We start from the raw sequence: 26070 nt of genomic DNA on the forward strand, positions 1-26070 counted from the left end.
TTGCAAACAGTTTTCCATGAGCTAAACGAAGTCGTGATGCATATTTTAAGGTCAAGTGGAATCAATTATGAGGAGCGTGGTCGATCAATCGAGTGGAGAGACGAGACGAGGGCCGGAGATCTTCTCTCTTCTCGATGAAACGCGGGGATTCGTCGAACAGCGGAGGCGCGTACGCGAAGCGAAGCGTTAAAATTAAATCTAGCCAGAGGCCGACGTCTACGTCGTCTACGACGGTGAGTCCTCTCGAGCTCAGTCTCAAGAGCATCCCCCGGCTGCACGGATGCATTCCGGTCGCCGGTCAAATTAGCATCCCCCGCCGCGATTTTCTCTCTTTTTCCGTAAACCATCCTCTCTTTGTGCGACGCGCACCCGAAAATCTCCACCGAAAGTTCGAAATCGCGCGAACTCAAAACTCTCGACCACTCTCACCTAAGAATTTTCTCGAGGTAATCCTTTGTCGTTCAAGATTCGCGTTTGCAAGTTTAGAATAACTATAGGATTTTTCGTCCCTTTATTCATTACACACAGCGCGTCAATTTTATCGTAGAACTTTTCTCGTTATTTATATATATAATAAACTATTATATTTTCTGCGAAGACTATGACATTTCGTGTTGATGTCGTCTTCAGCGTGCATACTTAGAAAGGTCAATTAAAGTCTGAGATAATGCAGATTTTTGATTTTTGCAATACACCAATTAGAATTAAGAATGTCATGTAGGATTAGTGGGAGACTTCGTGAAATTTAAATGTCAATATCATATATATCGTTCGCTGTTCGATCGCAGTCTTTCGAAAGGGGAACGCTGGAAGACACATACCTACTGTATATTTTTCAATGTTTTGATTAGATTGGAATTTGCGTAATTTAAGTATGCGTTATCGATTCCGTTTATACACATCGGATTTATTTTACAAGAGAAAATCTCATATTTGAAAAAATAATAAAAATGCACATGCTGTATTCTTCAAGCTCTGCGCGTACAAAAATAATGATATAAATGCTTGGAATTGAAGTCTACAGCCTAAATCAAATGTAGAATTGATTTGGCGAAGTAATCGTCAGATTTTTCATCGTCTGATTGTTCCTGAATGGTAGTAGGATTAGAAGAGCAGGCATGTGTGAGAGGAGTATGTCATCGGGTTACTAGCCTTGATCATTGGCCAAATACTTGACAGGGAGTAGCGTTGTCACGTTACTTGTGCTAATTTTACGTACACCACATACGACGCAGAAAATTAGGAAAATTGACAATAACGGCAATTATGCAAATTCGAAAAACACACACGCATCTGCGAAAGAAGCGCGCCAGTCAATTTCATTACTTCATTATTATTTTTTGCTTTACATCAATTTTTTTAATTGATCTATCTAGCCCTGAATATTTTAGTTTATTGTAGTTTTGAGGATTGAGAATCTTTTCAATTCTTTGAATTATTATATTTTCGTTCGTTCATCTCTCTAATAGAATCTCTTACTCCTAAATGAAAAAGACAAACTGAACTTTGCGATTTAAAATTCGCGTTTCCGATAGAATGATGGAACGAGAGGATGAGGACTTTGGCGAGGGCTACATCGCGGAGTCGCACCCGCTGAGACCGACGCATCTCACTGTACCACTCGGAGGACGCGCTGATTCGCGTGCACCCAGCATCAGCAGCAGCGTCAGCGATCTCGATGTTCCAATATACACCAGAGAGACTACCATACCTCTCTCCGCGAGGAAGGTAAAGCTGTCATCGCGATGCTTGTTGCTTCGAACAAAATTAAATATACCTAAAATTAAATTTGTTTGATCTCGAGATTGAACACTCATTAAAAATCGAAATCCAATCAAAACAAAGTGATTTACGGCAACAGTACAAGTACCACGAATTCTTTTTCTTATAGAAATGCTTTAATCATTTTCAAAGCGGTCGACGTAAGAATTGCGTAAGCAAAGGTGGGAACTAATATATCAGTTAATTGGAGGGTCTCAAAAATACATGGCTTGCTCTTTATATCGAAAGATGTCGCAGCAATGGTTGCGCTGACTTGCGCTGTCAGTCGTGACGATACTAACGATCGCCATTTAAAATATGAACGTGATGGGCTCGTCGCGGAGCTGGTCGGAGGCGTCGAAGCGCGCCAGACGATGACGTTTTATAGCTAGCGGCCGAGGTGTGTCTTCGCACCACCGCGAAGATGAGCATCTATGAAACGAAACATGCGCCAGCGGGAAAATACCCTATATTTAGAGCGATGTCGAAATCTCGCGGTTTATTCGAAGCCAGGTGGGCGGACACGCGCTCACGCACGGCATGTCTCGCAGACTTTGTAGATACGGTGGAAGATACCCCGTTAATCTTCGATTTAATTCTGTTTACGAGATGGCGTCTCGTGTCCGCGCAAAATCCACGTGCGACACGTTGCGTACGAATTAATAGATAAGCGTTACGCTCGCTTTATCGATTCATTGAATCGGCCCCGTTGCAACTATATATTTGAAATCAATAGGTTCTTTGTGGTCACAATACGATACTGTTGCGCTTGAAATGAAATTCCTGCAACAATATTGCAGCAACATGCAACATTCCTGCAATAGTAGTATAGTAGTAGTAATTGTAGTAACATTGCAATTGTTACGGTAATATCCTTGCAGATATCAATACTGGCGAATTTATTATTGAAAGACGATAATTAATTACTTATTTGGAGTACTGAAAGTACAACAATAGTTTAATATCTAAAGTAGGTAATTATAATTATTGTCTTTCAGTATTGGAGCCAGTATTAGATTCCTGTAAGGATATTGCAATATCCTATACGTATACGAAAGTATACAAAAAATTTAGCTATAAAAGTAAAGCAAGATTATGTACTCATAACTCTGTCTCGTTTTGCTCATTAAACATCCGGCCGATTTATTACATTTTATATATAAATCATTAAAGAAATATTTTTTTCTTATATAATCTTATATAATTTGTATAATACATTCTCCTTAAGAATCGATCGAAGGAAGCATCAATTAATGATATGATGAATAGCGAACAAATATCGACATGAAAAAAATATTACTGAAAAGGGATGATGAGGATCGATTTCTGGCTCCTCGTCACCAAAAAAACGTTTCTAGAATGTTAACAATTATTTTAATGAACAAAACACTGTGCTCGCGTATAGTAGACTTAGAAATTTTCTTAGAATACAGACCAACGTGTAGAGATGATTACCACGTCAGATTATTGGCAAGAATTCCACGCGTATCTCGCCGTAAAGCCTTCCTAGCTCATCTATTTTCCTCAAGTGACGTCACGCGGAAAATATTAAACCATCTAAAATACGTTTAATACTCTTTTTCTTTACTTTTATCGGATTATCTTATTTTTTCACTCCTGTTTCTTCTCCCTCTTTTCTCTTTTACATCTTTTTCCTTGCGGACAACATTGATTACGCCACTGGATGCAATGAGACACGCGACGACGTTCGTCCGTGAGTGATGCAATAATAAACACGTTGTGCGCCTGTACGCGCATTTGATCCGAGTTAATGATATTCTAGGCAATCGATTAATTTGCCCTCGGTGCGTATTAAACGCGGCTGATGAAACGAGACATACGTAAAAGAAAATTGAAATATAACGAAAGATACTTCAGGTTGTTCGCGTTGCTCGCACTTTTTGCATAATTCAACATCTTTGCCCTCTCTCTTTTCAGTGCCCAAATATGCGATATATCTACCTCATTTTAAGTTAAAAATTTTTAAGGATTTTAAGCAACAGATCTATTGAGGCTTCGTTTCGGTAAGGTTACCGTCGCCGTCCGTTTCTTCGCTCTGGCTGTCGTTTAATCTGACAGAAATAGTCTCGTATCCATGCACGCGATAATCGCGCAGTAATCCGCGCGTGCCGCGGATCGCGTTCGGTGTCTCAACAGGTGATCGATGCTTTTTTTGACAGCGTATGATGACGCAAGCGACGTGGCGACGAGCGCTTATCGATCGAAGCCAGAGATTGCCATTGTCTGTCGAAAGGCAAGCGGGACTTGAAAATTAAAATCTTTTGAAGGACCTATAGCCACTCTTTTCTATTACAATTATATCTTATGCTAAAAAAATATATGTATTAAATTATTAAAGTGAATATTTGAATAGTATTAACTTAATATTTACTTGTTGCAAATATTTACTTTAAAAAATGATTATTAAATCAAATTAATAGTTCTCGTATAAAAAATAAATACTTTATATTTATTAAATATTCGGTTAGTATTATTTTCAAGAAAATATTCTTTTAATTTAGCACATTTTTTTTAGTAAAACACATAAATGCGATCACGTCGATTTTTTTTATTAATTTAGCGTTAAAAAACATGGAGGGACCAAAATGCGCCCTTTTTAATTTAATGTTATCACGGAGAAACGCTTAGTCGACTCTCTATTGGTCGATGCGGTGGGTGTGTGCGGAGGCACGTAATCGCTTCTGTTTCTCCTTCCAAGAAGAAACTACGTCTCTCCTTATCTGACGAAAGCCGCGGTGAAAATGACGACGTTAGTCTCGCAACTGCGCGGGATATTTGCTTGTCGTAAAAATAGAAAATTACAACGCGAGCGAAATGTCTCTCGGGGAAACGATGTTATAATAATTCGCTATCGACTGCTCGACGATGTATTATATATGCTAAGTACCCTTGCCTGAGGCATTTTTTTTCTAAATTCTGCATTTGTGAAACAAACATATGATTTTTAGGGAAAAAGAGAAGAATAGAATATAGAAAAAGTGCAACTGAATTGATCTTGATTCGTATTATGGAGTTGTTCAGAATGAATTTCGACCGGAATTATTTTATTTTTCTTAGAAAACACAATAAAAATCTAGATAATTATAATTGAACAATTCCGCGATTGGAATTTCGAATCCTAAATACCTATTGCAAATGATTCCATAATGTCCTAATTAGATTCGGCAGATTAAATAACAGATAATAATCCTATTAAAATTTAAACGCGCTTCTTTACATTTTTTATACGAATAATATTAAATGTTTATTTTTATTTGTTTTTTTTTACTTATCTATATTACTATTATTATCTGTTATGTTGTAAGGACAATTATAGAAATTGAATCTTTAAGACTACTTTACATAAGTGCCTAATTCTGTTTGAAAATTACTTAGAACAACTCTCTGCGATAACGAGCGATGTGTAAATATTGTTACAATACAAATGTTTCAAAATTAAACAAGCGCAATGAGAGATGAAGGATTTTAAGAATTTCAACTATCTTGATAATTAAGTTTCTTTTAAGCTTATTGAATCGTCTGATAAATCATGTTGTATGCGCTTGTCGGGTTTCGTGTACACAATCATCAAGATTTTGATTACACATTAATGTAATTTATTACACATTGTAATATCACTCGATCGCATCAATTACAATCTTTTCCACTCGTTATCGTTCATCCAATGACAGATTGAGCACGATAAGGAAATAATTCGATACAGCTGCATCGAGTATCGAGATCTCCACGGAACTGTAAATATAATAAGCTGCCAGCTGCATCTAATCGAAATCAGAAAGAAAGTAAGAGAAAAAAAAATTGTTACTTGCAAAATATTATATTTTTTTTTATAGAAATCCCTTTAAATATGTCTTTACAGTTCAAGCTTGTTCTTTAGGACGATTCCTGAACGACAGGATATATCGCGGTCGATTAATTTCCTTGCAATGAGGAATCACGCGTCACCAGTTGGCCGAAGGGAGTGCGTATACATAATTTTTTCCTTCAAGCGTCGCGCCAGCCGCATCCGGAATGATTAGATGAATGCTCGGTTACGTTTTCGTGCGATCGCGTCGGGCAATGGGCCAGTATTTGGCGACAGTTTTACAGACGTCACCGGCTGCCGGCGAGACGCGGATTTTTTCCACACGAGTTGAGAGAAAGCCCACGCATATGCGTGTACGCGTTCATCTTGCATTCCCTCCTTTCCTTTTTTTCTAACGCCTTCTCGTGTTGCAATAATTTCGTAATTAAACGTGATGAGTTTATTGAGCCTTATTACAATCTACATTATAATCTACATTTAAACGTGATGACTTTAACTATGTGATGTCGTCAAGTAATATCGTACAAAAGGCGACTTATTATTTTACGTCACGTTTATTTACGTTATCGAGTTGTAAAAACACAAATAGTACCTATATACATCATACTGTAAAGTAATAAAACTCTTATCATTCTAGAGGCGTGGCAACAGAAGGGGATTGACGTTCGTATCGCTTCCTTATTAGTGAATCAATAAGTCGCTTACATAACTCAACTGTTCGATGACCGTCCGTGTTTAACGTCAATAAAGATCATTTTCTAGTCTCGATCATGTATGTACTTTTAGTATGTATGTATGTATTGGAAGTACAAATATCCGTTTGCAATAATGAAAAAAGAATATTTGTATTTCGGATTACCAAATATACTTTCTAGATCCTTATTCTTTATTACATAATACTCGAAGTAACTCTGACTTAAGAAAAAAAAATTCCATCAAAATGTACAGAATTGCTACATTATGAAAAATTGGGAAAATCGGAAAAGTTAAAGAAAAATATAAGAGTCTGGAATTTTGAGTTTTGTTCAATTTCCTTAAAATACTTTTATTCCAAATTATTATTATCATTTTTTAAATAATGTACCTAACATTTATAATAAAATATTAATTTTCTTAGTTAGTATTGCAAATTATATTATGGCATGCATTAATCATTATTAAAAGAAATGTAATTATTTCTTAATGTCGAGTTTATTTTTTATTTCAATTTCCATGTAGTTTGATACGAAACTTTATTCACTTTAATTGTAATTAATTTTGTTATTATTTACATATTTTATTAAATATATTTTTTATTTAAAATTGTAAAATTAAAAATAATAAAATAGGGTTATGAGCCGACCAAGGTCTTAATGCCAATAAATTAAACACTAAAACAAGTTTATTAATACATTAACATATGTTTCAATCCACATCGGGTCATTTTCAATGTTTATAAATTAAAGGTCTTGGTGGCAAGTGTGGCTTCAAGCTCAGCGGTCGATTCTTGATCTAAAGATCCGCGAGTTCGATTCAATCTCCGTGCCCTATTTTCGTTTGAAGATAATCACTCCATCTGGTTGTAAATACAAGCTTATATTTTATAACGATCATATTTATGTAGATGATTAATTTGTAAACATTGAAAATGAACTAATACATTTTTTTAATTGTTTAATTTATTGACATTAAGACCTTGCTCGGCTCATAACGTTATTAAATTATTATTAATTTTTTAAATTATTTAAGCCTAGTTTACGTTTTGTTGTAAAATTAAAATTAAAATGGTCAAAACATTTTTAATAAAATAATTATAATTTATATATTATATATTTGATATTAGGGTCATGGAAACTTTTCCACTACCATCTGAAAAATCTGAAGTTAGGAAATTTTAAAATACATTTTCTGTGGCAGCCCTAAAGTATCAGATTCTTTGACTATAAAGTGAAGTCAATTTTTAACATTTAGGAAAAAAAAAGAAAAAAAACAGATGTAACAAATGTTTCTCTCATCAACCAGAACTACTGACTTTTTAAAAAAATCCCTCGTTCACTTTTTCGAGATGTTCAGCAATCCTGCTGATGTTCATGACGTCATCATTCCCTACAATCGATCTCCAAATCCGTGTGCGCAATGAATGATGCAATTGCGATTCAACTCACGCGGGAATCTCCCCCTTTACGTGGGTGGCTTATGAGGGGGTGAAAAACATTAGCGCGCTTGCGCCGTTTGATCGGCCGATGGGGTCGCGCTGGCTGCACCAACCCTCGTTCGTAGGGGGTATTCAGTCACACGAGGATCGGATCGAACCCTCAGAGTAGACGAGTCCGCGCTTCCTGTCTCTCACCTGCATCGTCTGCGAGGTGAGTTTGCGAACATTTCCTCACAAGATTCCGCACTTCATTCCTCCGCTGATCATCGAGAAAAACGCAAACGTATCGCGAATTTTATTGTTTTGACGCGTGTATTATTTGTGACAATTTCAACATCTTCTTGAGTTCATCGAATTGCGTCGCTCCCACAATGTCCGGTCAGCACGAACATTAAGGACAGATGCTTGATTCTATCAGATATTGAAATCTTTGCATCGCACAATTCCACCAAGTCGAATACTTGATGACCGAGGTATGAAAAGTATAATTCCCCAAATTCATTTGTGTTGCTGACCATTAAACATATTAAGAGTTTAATTCTCCAATTTTCATTTGAACTCCTTAAAATTGTACTGGTTTCAGTCTCGAAGATTTGACTTGTAGCGAATTAAATCACTTCTATTACAGTGGTACTACATATAAGCTGCTACATATAAAATTAACAAAGCAAAAAATGTAGAAACACATATTCTTTTATTGTCAAAGTTCATTATACAATATATTATATATATGCAACTATATTTAGATACTTTATATAAAGCAGTCTCTTTATAATATCGGAAATTCAATATGATGCGAATAACTGAAATCATATTAATGTTTACTCGTGTTCCACATTGTTATTTTGTTGTTTGACATCGTAATATCACGTCGTAGCATTCATGACGAACAGGGTAGAAGGTATATTCGTTGACTTTTTTATGTTTGACCTTTTGTTATCGGTCAAGCCGGATTTTCCTGTGACGTTGGTTAGACCCAAACGTGACTATATAGTATATAACACAATCCAATTTTTTAAACAGAGATCACGATAAGGTTTAATAGCAAGCGGAAGATACTGAACATATACAATTCGTTTCCGTATGAGATATTTCGTAACATTTTATTGTAGTTGCGTGACACTATTATGTCACATCGTGCTGCACGCGGTATGCGTGACACATTTTGCCAATGTTATAATGGACCTTTCAGTCTGGAAGTATATAGTTAATTATCTCGCCACTAAGTAAATATAATCTACGTTACGCATAATTTGCGAAGCATAAATTATATTTAAAAGCAATAACATAAATGAAATTACCTTCAAGCGAACGTGATAGTATCACGTAATTATGTCATGACAAAATTGGAACTTTTTGTATAAATTTAATTTTGCTGTATAATTGAATTGTTTAATTAAGACGAGATATTAATTTGAATAAAAAAAATGGATTAATCAATTGAATAAAAAATTCTAGAATTATGAAATTTTTCAAGAGAAGAGAGACCATCTTAATTATGAATTTAATTAGTATTTATACTAAATTGTAGACAAATATAAAGTGCATGTGCATTTTTTCATTTTGTTTGATTGTATCGTAAATAAATTTTGACCATAACTATGTCAAAAGAAGCAAATATATAAATTTTAAAAAATATATATATAAAAATTGAAAATTTTTCTTTTATCAATATTATGATTAATTGTCGATTATTTAGTATTTGTTTTATAGTAATTCTATTATTATTACTTTCATAATACTTTATTATTATTATTTGTACAGTACCTCTTTATTATTTTTCTTCTCTAAAAATCTGTTACCAGCCATTTTGTAGTTTAGACATGTCAATTATCAGTGCTTGGTAAACGCTTCGCCTAACTATTGGATTTGTATAAAATGGTTTGAAGAAGAAATATGTCAAAATAGTAGAATAATAAAGGAACGATTGCATCATCCTGTCCCGTTAATAAAGTGACAGATGAGATGCCCGAATGGAATTTCCCGTTATAAATTTTTTTACCTTTAATATCTATATAATATATTATTAATATGTGTACCTTAATAATTTCAATGGAGAACATAAGGAAAAGCATTTTTATGGAAATCGATATTTATTATACTTTTAATCAATTTTTTAATAATATCCAATTCTTATATCTCATCAAACTGTGTGTTAACGTGAAACTATTTTTTATTAAAATTCTTTGTAAAGCAAAATACAGCAGAATTGGATTTTTTTAATATAAAACAAGTTTGTCATTGGAATATTCGTGCATAATGCATTTTGTCACGATGTAATTCAGAACATTTATGATATATATGCACATATAATAGTATTTTAATAAATTTTATTACAAATGTACATGTTATCAATTTTTAAATGTGTTAATCGTGAAAAATGTTTCAGAATTTTCTCGCTACGTTGAAATGAATTTTTTTACGATCTTCGTCATATATCTATAAATCACATTACGTTTGTATTTATCATCCTTAGAGGTGAGCTTTTTGTTGGATATTGCATCATGTGCGCAGTGATGCAGACAGTCGCCCGCTCTTAATCGATCGATATCGCATTTTGTAAGACATTCCAACGAGTTAGTGAGAGTTCTAAAAGTACTTTTATCGCTGTAAAACGGTTTTTTCCCACTTTCAAGCGATATTGGCTACGCTAGATTTTTCGGGTCTCATATATTTGCACAGAGAGATATCACACATACGTATATTCAAGATTACGTTTTAAAATTTCACTGACTAACCAACCGTTTGTTTTCTCTCAAGCTGCTATACGATGGGCGTGGAAAAAGAAAAGGTATCGTATACATATATATCTACGCGCTATTCTTACGCTGAAGGTATAACCAGAAATTAAATATAAATCGCACAAATTTTATGTAATTAATTTAATGGATAAAATCACGTTTTGCTATCATAGTTTTTGTTATATTATTTTATTTAGTGTATAGCATAAAATATAATGATGGAATTTTTTCATGTTCATTTTATTTTTTATTTCTAATTTATTTCTTCTATTTTTTATTTTATTCTTTGTATAGAGAAGTATAGATAGTCAGAATTTGCAAAAATGATTTACGTTACTATTTTAAGATGTTAATTGATTAACGTTTTTATTAAGAGGATTGAAATTTAATTATTTCTACTTTTTTTAAATAGCCACTATTGTTTAGCTATATATTCTCGTACGTTTTCCACCTATACGTCCATCACAAAGTGTAATTAAACATTTTACTCTAGTCAAACGATGACATTCAGGAACAGGCGACGACGCCAACGGCTCTAGCTCCAACACCGAAGGTAGATCTTTTTCCTATGTATATTAATTCTCGAGTATAATTGTTTATATGCGTGATGAAGCTATAATAGTAAGCAAATAATGAGAAAATGTGATATTTTGAAATTCCAAAATATATTTAAAAAATACTATACCTTTATTTGTCGTACCGTTTTATATAGATACTTTTTCATTATGTTACCAAATCAGTTCAATTATCAAAGTTAAATTAACAAAGTTATAATTAATTCTTTTTTTATTATTAATTAAGTGAAACAAATATCTGTATCAACTTATGATGATTATATATTTCTTCGATGCAAAGTATATTTAGGCAAGTATACCCGAGGATTAAATAGATTAACGAAATGCTACTAACATAATTCTTCATCGTTAAAAGTTACAGAACTATTTTAACGAGTATTTATTATATCCACTTATTAACTTTCTGATAACGTTTTGACATTTGCTTACGAAATTTCTTATGAAATCAATCTTAACTTTTTTCCTCGTATTTTTCCTTTTGCATGCAGACCCCTGCGACTGATAAGGATTGGGTAAGTACCAACTATTACCACACGTTCATCGTTGATGCTCCTCGAGAAAGTGAATTGCGATCGAGTATACGAAGAAAAATGTATTCGCGTACAGTGACGAATCATATTATTGATGTCTCGCCAAAGTCATTGACTCGTAAATTATCGCGATGTCTCGTCCCGTGTCCTTATATTAGCAGAATACAGTTAGATGTGTGTAATCTAAGACATGTCTCACGTATATATGCGTATAATATATACTATAATCGACAGAGAGACAATTAAATTAAAATATTTAATTTTATTTTGCTCTAAATTGAAATTATGAGAATAATTATAATATTAATGTAATCGCCATATATTCACGGTTACCAAGTTGTGTCACGATAAGCGTGACACAAAGTCCACAGAGATAACGTTCTATCATGGCAATATGTTGAAATTTTGGTGATTAAGAAATTTGATTGGTGAAAAGGGGAACATATAGGGGTATCATTCAGACATCGACCTTTCGCTATAATTTGCCGACGATAAAATATTTAAAAAGCATTAAAATTCTTGGTACGAAGAAAGTAATACCGAAAATTTCAAAGAGTGGATTGCAATTTAATATCAACGTATGAATCAATATTAAACATTTTCTTTTGTTTTAACGTTAATTATTTAACGCGATAATTAATTCATATTGACAAGTTTGCAACAGTTTAATAGTAAATAAACATTATTGGATAAGTAGTGACTAAAATTTTTCGTCAGATGGGTTTTACTTTGATATATTATAGAAATTAAGTTCGTGACTATACAATGAAATATTTAGTTTTAAACTTAAATATATGAATGACAAATTTTTGCGCTGGACGTTTGATTCAACAAAAAGAGCCGTTAGACTTGGAGGCTTTACTTTATTTCTTAACGATTTCTATTGGCACAGAAATGGAGGCATATACAAATTAGATCTCGTCAGCTTCGGCCGACATGTTAGGACAATTAGTAACAATTGCTTCTAATAGTGAGTAATATCTGCCTGTTTAAGTCTAAGATCTATTCGTATCGATATCTACATAGTAACTTTTAATCACATTAACTATTGTAAAATAAGACAAAGATGAGACCAGCTTTATTTTTGTTTTCAAAGCAATCTCTTTTTTCGAAATTTTACTCTTCTCTCTTCTTGATATAAATCAGAATTTACTCGATATATTATTTAAAACATTTTTCTACAAAATCATTTTATAATACAGTAATATATTTGTGTAACGTGCGCACACTGCACACACACGTGACATGCTGTATTTATTTTATATTGAATTATGACTTACAATAAAGTGATTATAGTGTTTGACTTTAATTCAGCAAACATTTGTGACGATGCATTCGTGTACATTGACAAAATCCCGTATATTCTGCACTGCTAGTTCTTGAGCCAGTTCGATTAGTTTTTCAAACATCTTTTTCAAAGCTATCCGAAAATGTACAATTTGTATACATTAATGAAGTTTGATACATTTGAAGATGCGTGGAAGCAACATTTCATTAAAAAATGGTATTTATTCATACAATAATAATATTTATTTTTAATATTTCGTATAACATTGATACGCACACAAGTGTGTCAGAGCCGAAACGAATCTCGAAGTTAGCTATATGAGTTCGCCGGGACATATGCGTGAAGTCGTAGAAGTGGTCCGTTTCAATGCGGCTTAATTGCAAAATTGACACATACTAACATGACCTGACTGGTCGTCATTAACGGACCGCGTCCGGTATGTACTCTTCGGTATGGATCGTCAGAAGCGAGCTCATGAGAAACGCAAAGAGAATCGCATCAAAGTGCAAAGACTAATAGATATTCAAAGTGCCACGTGTATTTCCAATTTTTTCTTCTGAGACGACGAAGTGCGCGTAACTTGTTTTTTATTATAATACTTACAGTATCGTAGAATCGTAAACGTATAATGTGAGCTAAGAATATTCAATGGGAGATAGATCATCTTTCTCAGAAGACTCTGTGGGAATGCTCTACGAGCAGATCAATGTTTTAAGAATACCTGGAACGCATTCCACGTAGGCGATAGTGATCTGAAAGTATTCTGGAAAGGAAGTAGTTTGAAAACATTTTTAAGAATAAAAATAAGTAATGAAAAGGCTCAACATGTATAAAACAATATAAATAAGAAAAAGGGCAAAGAGCCAAATTTCAATTTTTCACCATTTTTAAGAATAATCGCGAGAGAAAGAAACTCCGATTTCTTAATTAATTTTATAAATAATGTCTTTTTTCCATTGTATTCTATATTTTAAGAATACTCTTTCTCATATTGTCTTCGTATCCTTTATATTTTATAATAAATCTCACATATGAGCGATATTGAGCTTAGTTTAAAAATTTCGTGCAACATGACACAATATTGTTGCAATCTGCGCTTCTGCTAATAATTTTATGCGCCTCTCTCATCATGCAATATTTCGATTCTCCTGTATCATATTCCAGTTTTTTTTTTTTTTTTTGTAATACAAGTACAACTGAGATCACTTCGTATTGAATATCTCGAATCAACCGCACAGTTAGATCGCAATGCAGGAAACTATATTGCGCATCATAAAATTATTTATCTACTAATTCTTAGATGTCCTCTTAAACTTAAAAAAAAATAATAATATTGAAGACAAGTCAACTATTATTAATTTCAAAATTACGAATAGTTTTACTGGAAACTCTCGTTCTCGTCGTAGTTTTCTCAGGTCGAGCTATTATCGAGTGCCGCGTCTATCTTTTGCGCCTCAAACTGCTCGGTGATCCGCTGCTATTTCTTTCGTTTTTTTTTTTAGTGGGGCGTCCCCCCTTCGTCGCAGCAGGGGTGCGTGGGATGGTGAAAGGTTAACGCAACCGGAATCCAGTCCTGAACCGCCCAATCGCGCTGTCGTTGTACCGGTCCAGGAGGAAGGGGGGCACACGAAGGGAGCGTGCGGGGTCTTTTGAAAATCGGCTTCGGTTATACCATCACACGAATATCGGTGCCAGTTGCGCGCGTTCGTGATTGTGGTACGGAGGTCTCGTTCGCCGGAGTCGTCACATTTCGAGATTTTTTCCCGCTCGAGCAAATTTTTGGACTCTCCTCACAGGCGATATTTTCAAGGAGCAGTTAAATCGTGAGAAAGAGTGATTGCGTCACGAAGAGAGATCTTTGACTCTAAAAAAAACGGCAGAACGGGAGGTACAGAGAAAAAATAGAAATAGAAAAGAAAAAAACAAAGTGAAAGAGAGAAAAATAGAAAAAAAAGGACAAGTGTATCTAGTGCGGATTATTCGCTTCAAACAACATGGAACTTAAGGTAAAACTCTCAAACGAGTTAAGACATCTTTTTACGCTCAAATATAAACAATATATGCTTGAAAATAAATTTAAAAAATTTTAATAGCTGATAAATTTGCAGAACCGAATTTTTAGTGCAACTCTAATTAAAATAATACGTAATTAAGTTAATTTGTAATTAAATAGAAACTCAATTCACGGAATTAATTTTTTTTAAATTAAACTTTAAATAAAAAACTTTAATTAAAATAAAAAATATCTAATTTTTGTTCTATATTTACGTTATTCTGAAAACTCAATTCACGAAAAACCTATTCTCTTCAGTTGCTGATCATTTACAAGTTAGTATATCCTAGCATTTTTGTAAAAAAACTTCTATGCAAGTTGGACAAAAATCATAAACGTAACTGTTATATCAAGGTTAAGCTTGGAATTGATATGCAGCGAAACCGGATATGTATATACTTGCCATAGAACTAAAATAAAAATTTGTGAAAAAGTTGATTTGGCATTTAAGTATAATTTTAACGATTTTAACTATTATATATCCCATCAAAATTTTACAACACTTTTACAGATGTCATATAAAATTCATGACATCAGTATTTAAAAATATGTTTGGGAAAAATAGAAAATATTCGAGACTTCACTTGTACATCTCTGACTAAAAGAATATTCGATAATAAAGTTTAAACGTTGTATATTGAAGTCGAACGGATCCAGGTGTATCAGTTGTATCGATTCGTTCGATTCAGTAATCTTCCCGCTTGTAGGAATATACAAATTTAATCTCTAAATCTACCTTTTTCTCATTTTTCATAGTTTTTATTTATAAAATAACACAAAAGCATACATAATAGTTACATTCTTTGAGCGTCAAAACAAGGCAATGACATGATATGTACGATACTTTGCTAAAAATACACAAACACGTTTATATTTAAAAGTTTATATTTTGAAGAAATTGAGTAAAGGTGGCACTCGTTCTGCGTGACTAAAAGATAATTAAGTGAATTTTATAAATAAGCGATTCAAAGAAAAATAATTTTTACTTCATTATACAAAGCTTTAATTTGATTAAAAGTTCAATGCTTGCCTTTTGATTGTAATTATTTCGATCAAACTCTAATGCAATAAGATCGAAGAAATCTTTATTTCGTAAAATAAAATTGCCTTTGCTCAAGCTGCAAAAGTATTGCGGAGAAATACTGATAAAGCCATACATTGCTATTTCACAAATCGCAAAATATTGTATTGAATTTGTTTTATGTGAATAAATATTAAATAAGTTCGGTTTAATTTCTATCAAAAAGCTGAGATTTTTCAGTTTAATGTACTGTAAAGGAGCTTCGCGTTATATGACGATTGGCTGTGATTCGATGATAATCAGAAACGGAGGAAGTGCCTCGTCAGTGCTCCTTGAATACAATAGTAGTGACAAGAGTCGAAAGCTCCCATTGAAACTTATTATCATTAGACTTCATTTTCGCGATATATTAAGCGATATATCGTGTGTGGAATTTTCATGAGAAGTCCTTCGACAAAAAAAAATGCAACCGGCTTAGAAAGTTAATCATGTGGAACAGGATGACACAGGCAGCAATTAAGTCTTTTCTCTACCTGGAACACGTGACTTTTGCGTTCTAGAGTGTTCGTAACACCTCGGAACAATAGTTAACATAACTAAAATGATTAGCGTTGCATCGTCATCTTCGCAGAATTCCAAGAAGCCGATTACACGCGATTATTGTAATGTGCAAATGGTCATTATCATTTCAATACGTATCGTATCAGGTCGTTTTGCAATCGCAAAGAGGCGTGCATATTAATGGGAGGTGTGCCACAAAATCGTCTTCTTCGCAGCGAAAATAATGAAGATATTCGAGATCTTTTTTCGTCATTTTTTTGCTCAGAAACAAGCAGAGGCCAGAGCAAAAGAAGATCGATCCATTAAAAAAATAACAAAGATAAAATCGCACAATGCGGTTCTATGCATTTTGTCGTACTGGCTTATCGATAGAAATTATAGCATATCATAGCATAGATGCTCGCGCATCTCGATTTTTCAATAACACAAACAATAAAATCTTATCCACAATATTATCTTCTCGTTACAAAACGTCTATACCTTAAATATCGAAATCTTCAAACTTTTGCATTAAATAATCCACGATGAAGGAGAACCACTTTTTCAGAGTCCCTATTTTAACATTTAAAATATCATTGTGCAATATTATCATTGCGCATATAGCTCTTTCTTATATTATAATATATATCATTAAAACTTGCGACACCGAAACCGTCGTTAAGAGTTACAGGATAAAGAGACCTTCTATTTTAATCAAGTTTCCTTCTTAGGATGAATCCCGATCGTTAGAAAAGTATTGGAGACTATGAATCGAGAAAGGAACGGGGAAAGAGGGATTATAGATTCATATCAAAGAGACAGGAGCGTTCGGGGACCTTCGGGAGCGAGCATTCTTTTCGCCGTCGGTCTCGTGGCCGTCGGAATTAGCGACTTGGTGAGGTAACCAGGACAACGGCGTCTTGGAAACAGGCAGCACACGCTTAGACGAATGTCGGTGGCGCGCTCGTGCTTACGCGGAGTATTCGAGTTATTTTTAGCGCGCTCAAGCTTCTGTCGTCGTCGTCGCCGTCGCCGCCGCCGCCGCTCTCTCGGGGGGCTCGACCGTTGGATGCCACCGACGGCACCAATAGCGCCGCGACACGCCTTCGCCACGGCCAATGCAGTTGCTAGCGGATTTCGTTACGAGTGCATGTGCACACGGCAGACGAATAGCTTGCCCCTTTATGACGCGGGATATACGTCACAGCCTGGAACTCTGCTACGTAGAAAACGCCCAAATATCCCTTACGCACGTGACCGCAATGTGCGTGTATGTGTGTGTGCGATATCCGCTGTGTCGTTACATACAATGCTTGTACGCAACGCACGCACGGCCAGCTGGCCAGCCGTTGGAACTGGTTGGAACGGCTTCTAAGTCGTTCATAGGCGTCACCTTCGATCAATGACGGAGCAAACCAGGAGCGAACGTCGCCTAAATAAGGAGCTGTTGTTTTGCTCTCGTCGAAAAGAAATCAATCTTGAAGTATCTTTGAAATTACAAGCTGTAGCGCTGCAATTTAAACTCGATTTTTTTTTCTTTTAATAAATTTTATTTTATTTCGGTAGAAGAACTGATAGGAAAATAATTAAAAAAAGGTAAATTTTGTTTATATTTGGAATAAAATTTAATATTGAATTAATTCAGTATTTAAATAACTGTTAGGAATAGATAGGCAGAAACGTTTTAATTTAAAAGCTAATTTTCCGCTGTGATGAATTAGAAATTCAATTTCGTGGAATGAATTCCTGTTTAACTCATTGCCGGCTAATCCAGCTATTTACTTGCAGATATGTTCTATTGTTCCGACAAGTTTCCTCATGAATTTTATAGCAGAAATCATCCGTGTAATAAATACGTACAGTCTCTGCTTAAAAAAAAAAAAATTAATTCTCTAAGTAAGACCAACAGATTTTATTCTACAAAATAATCGCCTGTTTAAACCTTAAAATGAATTTGAAATTGTAATACGAAAAATTACAAGGAGAAATTAATGATAGGAGGTAACATAGAAATGCGAATTTAGGTCGTTTCCAAGGTTTCACGCTTGCATTTGCCGACCGTGATCTAGATGGTTTTATCCGCTATCTCGCGATCAATATCATTCAATTTTGTAGCATACACGCACTCAATCGCAAAGATATTGTGTCTTGATTGCGCTTAGGGTCGACACCCTCGCTCAGATTTGTGCGCGGTCATTAATTTATCTGTTTTTAACATCAAACGGCATAGTCGCGCGCATGATGTCAATTATGATTTCATTAAAGTTTCGAAATAAAACGAGAAATAACACATTTTGTTATCAATGTACCGATTAATGCGATTTTTTTTTATCTTGATGGAACTTTCTGTTTATGTAAATCGACGCTTTTTCTGTTTATGTAAATCGATGTTTTAATCGCTTTTCCGTTTCAATCTCTACACGTTTAGGTAATTGTTTCGCAAAAAAATTTTTTTTTATTTCGTTTCAATAATTTTGTAGGTTTCTTGAAATAAATATGGATACTTCGTACGCATGTATCTATATTTGAAACAAAAGTAATTGTGTGAAAATTAAATAACCTTTAAATTAAATAAATCATCGAAAACGGCTAAATATTTAAAGACGATTTTTTACGTCGTATCGGAATAAATTGCGAGTCGCTTTAGCATTGGTAATCTCTTCAGTCGTGCCCCTATCTCTTCGTGATATGTATTGGTTAATAAAATGGTTATCGCTGTGAAAAAATAAATAAGCGTTTGTTATTTGTATTTTTCGTCTGCTTGCGCATTTTTTTATTTCGATGATAATTGCGAGACAAAAAATTGTTTTTGTCCTTGTAAAAATGAGATTAATTCTAATCGAAAAGATTAAGTATATCCAATAAAGATGCGTATTTATAGATTCCTAATTTGCGAAGTAAAGGTGTCCAAGTGATCGAGATAATTGAGTATTTTTATTTTTATTTACTCATTTTATAAATAAATTAAAATAAAATTCTCTTTTTGTTTATATTCGATCAGATTTTAAAAACAATGTATATTTTGTTGAAGATTAAATATTCAAATATTTTTAACATTACATTTGATTTTAACATATGAATCTGTTTTAATTGATTTTAATTAAGCAATTTTCACTAAATTCAATGAGTTTTAATACCATTGTGAGATATAAACTAAACTATTTCATATTGATTCTTCTGTGACACGCTTCCGGTCATGTTAGCAATAAGTGTTAAATAATACGAACTGTTAAGATTTAAATTCGCGCCTATAAATGCCTTTTACGTAACGCTTCTTTCTTTGAATTTTCGAGAGGTCGTTTCTATTATTTGTGAAGCGCGATGTCGCAATATTCTACACCTATCATTTTCCGTCATTATTAAATGCAATTTGTGGACTTTATCATTTACGACGATGTGTGTGTGCGTATAAGTAACAAATCAGCAGAAAAAACGGCACAAGTGTTCAATGAGACAATTTATTTTTTGTGTAGTTCAACAACTTTTCGAAATATATTAGATTAATTTAATAGATTTTAACGAATTTATTGGCTCATTGCCCTTGTCTCTTTATATTAATTTTTCCAAAAAATTATTTCACGCAGAGATCTTGTAAAAAGTTTCACGACGCGCGATGCATCACGAGACGGGGATTTTTAGTACTGCTGCGTTATGCAAACTTTGAATCTTTCACTTGCATCGGCGCATAAAAACGCGAGATAACGAAAAATGAGAATATTTCCATTTCAGTGTGTTATAATTTGTTAATTTGTCGTTAATTTGTGGTTAAATCCAACATTATAATACTACGAGTTTAACGTCCAAACGAATAGCATCTTTCTCTGGCTTACTTCGTGTCAGCTGAACCGTCCAGCTAAACAAGATCTGATTTTGCTCGTATCAATTTTAAGAATTGAATGATCTCAAATAAACAAAGATCGAAGAAACAAAATCGTAAAGTGGAAAATTACAGCAACGTAAACGCTTTAATAGATTTGTTTACTTTGTTGCTCTCTTTCGCTTATTCATATATTCGGGTGAAATTGAATAAGACTATGCTCTTGCAGAGCTTGGTGAGATACAGAGAACAAAAAATGAAACAAGACGCGGACAGACAAATACCAAATAATTGCTATTTATTTTGTAAGAAGGGTTTAAAGTCCATGCGAGTACAACATGATGGAGCAGAGTTTCTTTCAATGAATTGCAATCTCGGTGCATAGTACGTAGCTTTGTGTTATCGTATATCCGCGTACGAAGTACATTCGGCTATCGGATGGACGACGTCAAAATAATAGATTCGCAGCATTGTCAAAAATGCATCGATAAATATTTATGTAAGTGCTATGCATTTGTAAACATACGCGCTTGGAACAATATGATGATGATGCGCTTCATTTGCGATTCTCGCGATGTGATCCATACACTTTTTTACGTTCTTCAATCGCAATTGTCGCGAAATTGTAGTCGTGATATAGTAGAGAAGAAATTATTTCATTTATTTATCTCTAGAATTATTCTTCGATATATGATTTCGATATCAATGTCAATTAAAGATTTAATATAATATAGCAAGTGCGAAACCTAATAATGAATAAACTATAATAATCCACAAAAAAATAAACGAATGAGGACGATTCAAAATAATTCATATCTATGTAAGATTGAATAAATAATTCTTGCTAGCAATTCGACTTTTGCTTCTTTTTTCAAATCATGTTAATACAATTTAATTGAACACCGAGCGTGAAACGAATTCGTCTCAATGAGATATAATTTACGCGGTTTACGCCATTGTTCGGTACACATTGAAAGTTCTCGCGTGTAACGATAACGAGGTATCAGTTCTCCATGGAAATGATGTATGCGAGTGCATACAATGCATATGCTGTATACTTGTATATATATGTAAACTCAATAAAAAGAAAAGATCATTGAGTAAAGCACATACTTCGTAGTTGCCGCGTTAAATAACACATATACGCACGCATGTGGAATACGTGCGTATATCTTCCGGGTGAAATGATACACTCGCGTATGCCCCGCACGCGTACGCGTGTATGTGTGCGTGTTGTGTGGTCTCCTAGTATAAGAATGGCCAGCGAGAATACCGACTCACCAGTCTTCGGCACGTGTTCCGAGATACTTGAGATACTCTGGAGAACGACACAACGTTGAAACGTACCGCGAGGCAAACGATCCGACACAACGTATGCAATTCTTTCGTCTATCGCGCGCATGTCGATCGGTGAAAGTGAATTATTGGAACGTGATCAAGAGTGCGTAATCCGTGCGTGCCTTTGCAAGGAGAGCTTTCAGGATGACGGTAAAGTCGACCGACTACGAGATGCCGTATGTGAGAAGAACGGTACGCACATATCTCTGCTAAAGTATAAGCAGTATTCCTGGTAAAGAATATTAGGAAAGAGACGAAAGAAATTCGAGCTCTGCGAAATGGAACGACTTCCTTTCTTACGTTAGAAACATTTCTTTTTTTTTTTTTTTTTCGCGTATTCGTGTATAATTGATGTATATCCGCGAAATACTCTAATAAAAATAAACGATAAAGACGCGAAAATTTTATTTAATGAAATAATATTTCCTCCACAGAGATATTTCGCGATTCACTATGTACTCGTACGACAGATGTTCGATCAATCCTTATTCCAATTTGATTCTGAAAGTCAGGCAATTTTTTTACATTAGACTCGCGCATTGCATATTTATCATTTCTTCAATATGCCTGACTATACGCCTGATATCGACATTTGCATTTCATGAAGGAATATAACGACGTAATTTCGAAAATGCTAAGAGAATATTCGCCTTACAAGAAGAAAAACATTTCCGAAGAAAAACAGTTTTTTCTTTAAATTTTAAAATTAATTAAAATTGTACACATAAATTTTATCTGATTGTATATGCATTTCTCGAACAAATATTTGTTCTCTTCTAATATAAGATAAAAACAACATATTTTATGCAATATTTTTCCTGTAATAACTTTAAGATAAGATTTTTTTATGTAATATAATACTTCTGTCGTAGGGTCTCAACGGCCGATTAGCATTCGCTATCGCGGCAGCCGCTCTCGGTTCATCGTTCCAACATGGATATAATACCGGTGTGGTTAATGCACCTCAACAGGTACAGATATTAAAATTGCAACATTTGTTTAAATTATTACATTTACTTTTCCTTATATAGGAAAATTGTATTCTTATGTCAGAATTATGAAACCATAAAATATAGTGATTTACGGAAACAATAAGTGAACAATTATGAAGCGTACTAAATAAATGTTCTAACGTTTGTTACAGCTTATCGAAGACTGGATCAAGGACCTGAAAACAAACCGCACGGGCGTTCCAACGGAAAAGACGGAGGTGACGTTGATCTGGTCGTTGGCGGTATCGATATTTTGCGTCGGTGGAATGATAGGGGGTTCCATGGTGGGCTGGGTAGCGGATCGCTTCGGCAGAAAGGGCGGTCTGCTGCTGAACAACATCCTGGTCCTATTGACCGTGATCTTCGAAGGTAGCGCAAAGGCGGCGAAGAGCTACGAAATGATAATCGTCGGCAGGTTTCTGATCGGTATAAACTCCGGGCTGAACGCTGGCCTGGCACCGATGTACCTGGCTGAGATCTCGCCCGTGCATCTACGTGGCGCCGTGGGCACCGTCTACCAGCTAGTCATCACCATTTCGATTCTGGTGTCGCAAGTCCTCGGTCTGGAGCAAGTCCTTGGTACCGCCGAGCAGTGGCCGCTGCTGCTATGCCTGACGATCGTACCGGCGTTCTTCCAGATGTGCACGCTGCCTCTCTGTCCCGAGAGTCCCAAATACTTGCTGCTCAATCGCGGCAAGGACATGGATGCGCAAAGAGGTAGAAAAAAAGATGCATTTTATTGCGTTGCACAAAAAGCGAACGTAAAGCGCAGATTGTAAAACTGAGAGGCTAAAAGAGATACTTGGAAAGGAATTTATATATGAGTATTCGGCCGTCGTAATCATAAATTGCCTTTTTTTCAATCTGTCGCTTTATGCGTCATGGAATAAATTTAAATCCTTCGTTCGCTTTTTCGCGCATTTATCGTTTTTCCTTTCTCTTCTTAATAGCGCTGTCTTGGTTACGTGGCACGATCGAAGTTCACGACGAGATGGAAGAAATGCGAGCAGAGTACGAGTCGGTGAAACTCGTGCCGAAGGTCACTGTACGCGAACTCTTTGTCAATCCAGCGCTTCGTATTCCGTTATTCATCTCGATCATGATTATGTTCGCCCAGCAGCTATCCGGCATAAACGCCGTCATGTTTTTCTCAACGAAGATCTTTAGGATGGCACAGCTCGACAAGCATGCCGCTCAGAGCGCCACGATGGGGGTCGGCGCTATGAATGTCTTAATGACCATCGTCTCTTTAGTGTTAGTAGAAAAGGCAGGCAGAAAAACGCTACTCTTGGTCGGATTCTCCGGCATGTTCGTGGATACCGCTCTACTCGCCATTTGTCTCGTATTTGCTGTAAGTAGTATTCTACTTGATGCTACAAATGCTTCGAAGCTTTTGACTGATCAATCGGAAAAAATAATTTTATTTATTGATCAGTCAAAAAATCCTTCGTACCAAAAGTGGACCGTAACTTTATTCCTTAGTTAGTCAAAATATACAACTCTCAAAGGACTTCGAGATCATAATCGAATGTTTCATTTATAAATTATAGGAAACCTCTCGTGCGGCAGCATATTTGTCGATTGTGCTTGTCATCATGTTCGTCGTCCTGTTCGCCACTGGACCAGGAAGTATTCCGTGGTTCCTGGTGTCAGAATTGTTCAATCAATCCGCCCGACCACCCGCTACCTCCATCGCCATCGCCGTCAACTGGACCGCAAACTTCATCGTCAGCATTGGCTTCCTGCCGCTTCAGGAGGTAATGGGCGCTTACGTGTTCATCATCTTCGCGGCGCTGCAATTGTTCTTCACGCTCTTCATATACAAGAAAGTGCCGGAAACGAAGAACAAGACTATGGAGGAGATTAGCAGTATGTTTAGGCAAATATCGTACCAGTGAGGAGTACAAAATGGATAAAATGTTTCGTCAAACACAAAAAATCAGCAGGAATGAATACGAGGGCGTTCGTTGCTCTTTTTCTTTTTCTGTGTCAAAGAATTCAATGGTTTCGCGAAAATGACACGCACTATTAGCTGTTGTCTATTAACGCGCTTCCAACATTCTGTCCATACGCAATATCAAAATTCATCGAAAAGATATACTCGATGAATATATATGTATGCATAATCATGATGTGTGCTACGAGGTATTCGACGTAATTACATCCCGCAATCGTGCCAATTCGGAAAACTCTTTTGTTATATTACTCTACTGTTTTAGTCTTATTTTTAATTTCTTTAATTCGGAAACTGTGTGCGTTCCAAATCGACGCCCACGTCACAAATAATACGCACACGGTTTCGTCTTCGGGATTTAAATTGTAAACCTAACCTTATATAATTAGTTCCTATATATTGCGTCTAACGAGAAGAAAAAGCCGCAAGAAAAACAATCGAAATGACGCGAAACAGCTTAGGCAAAAAAAACATGATTCTTTCACGAATTCTTTTCGAATAATGATTTGTTCCTCACTTTAGGGACAATAATGTATTACTTGCCATTATACCATATACTTGTATGAAAGATCGCAACTCTAGTCATGAAAAGATCTGTAGACGGAGTATACCCACATAATATACGGTTCTCTGACGAAAGTCCTAGGGACGTCCTTATGACATAGATGTCCTTGAGATATCCCACGAAGAACTGTGTCGTACAGTTGTAATCTTGGAAGGATCTTATACGCTGGCCGATTTATTTTTATCATCGAATCTCCGATTCATTTTACATCGACAGATCCGTACCGCTTTTCGCTAAATGAATTTTTAATGCGATATCACGTGAAATATACTGTATTTTAAAGAAATTAATGATCGAGTACAATTTTATAAAATAACGGTTTTACAATAGCGCGTAGGAAACTTGCGTTCCCTTTATCGAATTACATATTGCATCGCGTTATTGTAAAAGAATTTGAAAACTGTTGTTAGAAAAGGAGTAGAACTGATTACGTTGATGAGTGAAGAGCGTATCAATTACCTTTTTATGAAATAATTTATAATAGAAACTTGAAGAATATTTTATTATACGAAATATAAACTGAAACGCAAATTTTGATTCGAACGAGAACGGAAAGAATGATGTTAGGATAATTGTAAATACAAAGATATGTAAAGATTAGTATTGTGCATAGCGTAGGTGATAATTATATTTATGTATGCATGTAGATTTGATTAATGTGTTTAAGACTATATCAACATCATGTTTTTAAATTATTTAGATTAATTTTAACGGTGTATACATATATCAAAGAAAATATGCGATATACTAAACGCACGTAACTCAGGAACTTACGCTCGTTATTTCGTAAATAGCAGGTGGATGCAATGTTTTCTTTTTACGCTGTATCTCTCTGTATCTCTCAAGGAATACTCATTTGTAACCCGTTTTAGTATATATATGTATATTAAAACTTATCGATGACATTGTACAACAAAAGGCATCTAAGTTTGATA

General features: G+C 34.9%; 1 protein-coding gene across 5 annotated transcripts; it reads left to right on the plus strand.

Annotated features, from left to right (window-relative positions):
- The first annotated feature begins 349 nt into the window (after positions 1-349).
- On the plus strand, positions 350-25549 carry LOC108779582 (solute carrier family 2, facilitated glucose transporter member 1). 5 transcript variants are annotated; one of them, XM_018547021.1, is made up of 8 exons: positions 7867-7932; positions 10482-10512; positions 10956-11015; positions 11526-11549; positions 22497-22595; positions 22769-23333; positions 23567-23967; positions 24167-25549. In XM_018547021.1, the coding sequence occupies exons 2-8, from the start codon at positions 10492-10494 to the stop codon at positions 24512-24514; spliced, it is 1518 nt and encodes a 505-aa protein (XP_018402523.1). In that variant the 5' UTR covers positions 7867-7932; positions 10482-10491; the 3' UTR covers positions 24515-25549. The 5 variants fall into 5 exon arrangements, with proteins under 5 accessions (XP_018402522.1, XP_018402523.1, XP_018402524.1 ...); XM_018547022.1 differs by lacking the exon at positions 7867-7932 and adding an exon at positions 8175-8194; XM_018547020.1 differs by lacking the exons at positions 7867-7932; positions 10482-10512; positions 10956-11015; positions 11526-11549 and adding exons at positions 350-446; positions 1536-1728.
- The last annotated feature ends 521 nt before the right edge of the window (positions 25550-26070 follow it).

The sequence above is a fragment of the Cyphomyrmex costatus genome, unplaced genomic scaffold (assembly GCF_001594065.2).
Source record: "Cyphomyrmex costatus isolate MS0001 unplaced genomic scaffold, Ccosl1.0 scaffold60, whole genome shotgun sequence".
In the NCBI taxonomy this organism is placed as follows: domain Eukaryota; kingdom Metazoa; phylum Arthropoda; class Insecta; order Hymenoptera; family Formicidae; genus Cyphomyrmex; species Cyphomyrmex costatus.

Bases quoted from the DNA above. Each gene is read 5' to 3' on its own strand.
- LOC108779582 (XM_018547020.1), top strand. From the start codon at position 1,537: ATGATGGAACGAGAGGATGAGGACTTTGGCGAGGGCTACATCGCGGAG. The intron at 1,729-22,496 runs GTAAAGCTGTCA...CTTCTGTCGTAG, and splicing joins TACCTCTCTCCGCGAGGAAG to GGTCTCAACGGCCGATTAGC. The intron at 22,596-22,768 runs GTACAGATATTA...CGTTTGTTACAG, and splicing joins TGGTTAATGCACCTCAACAG to CTTATCGAAGACTGGATCAA.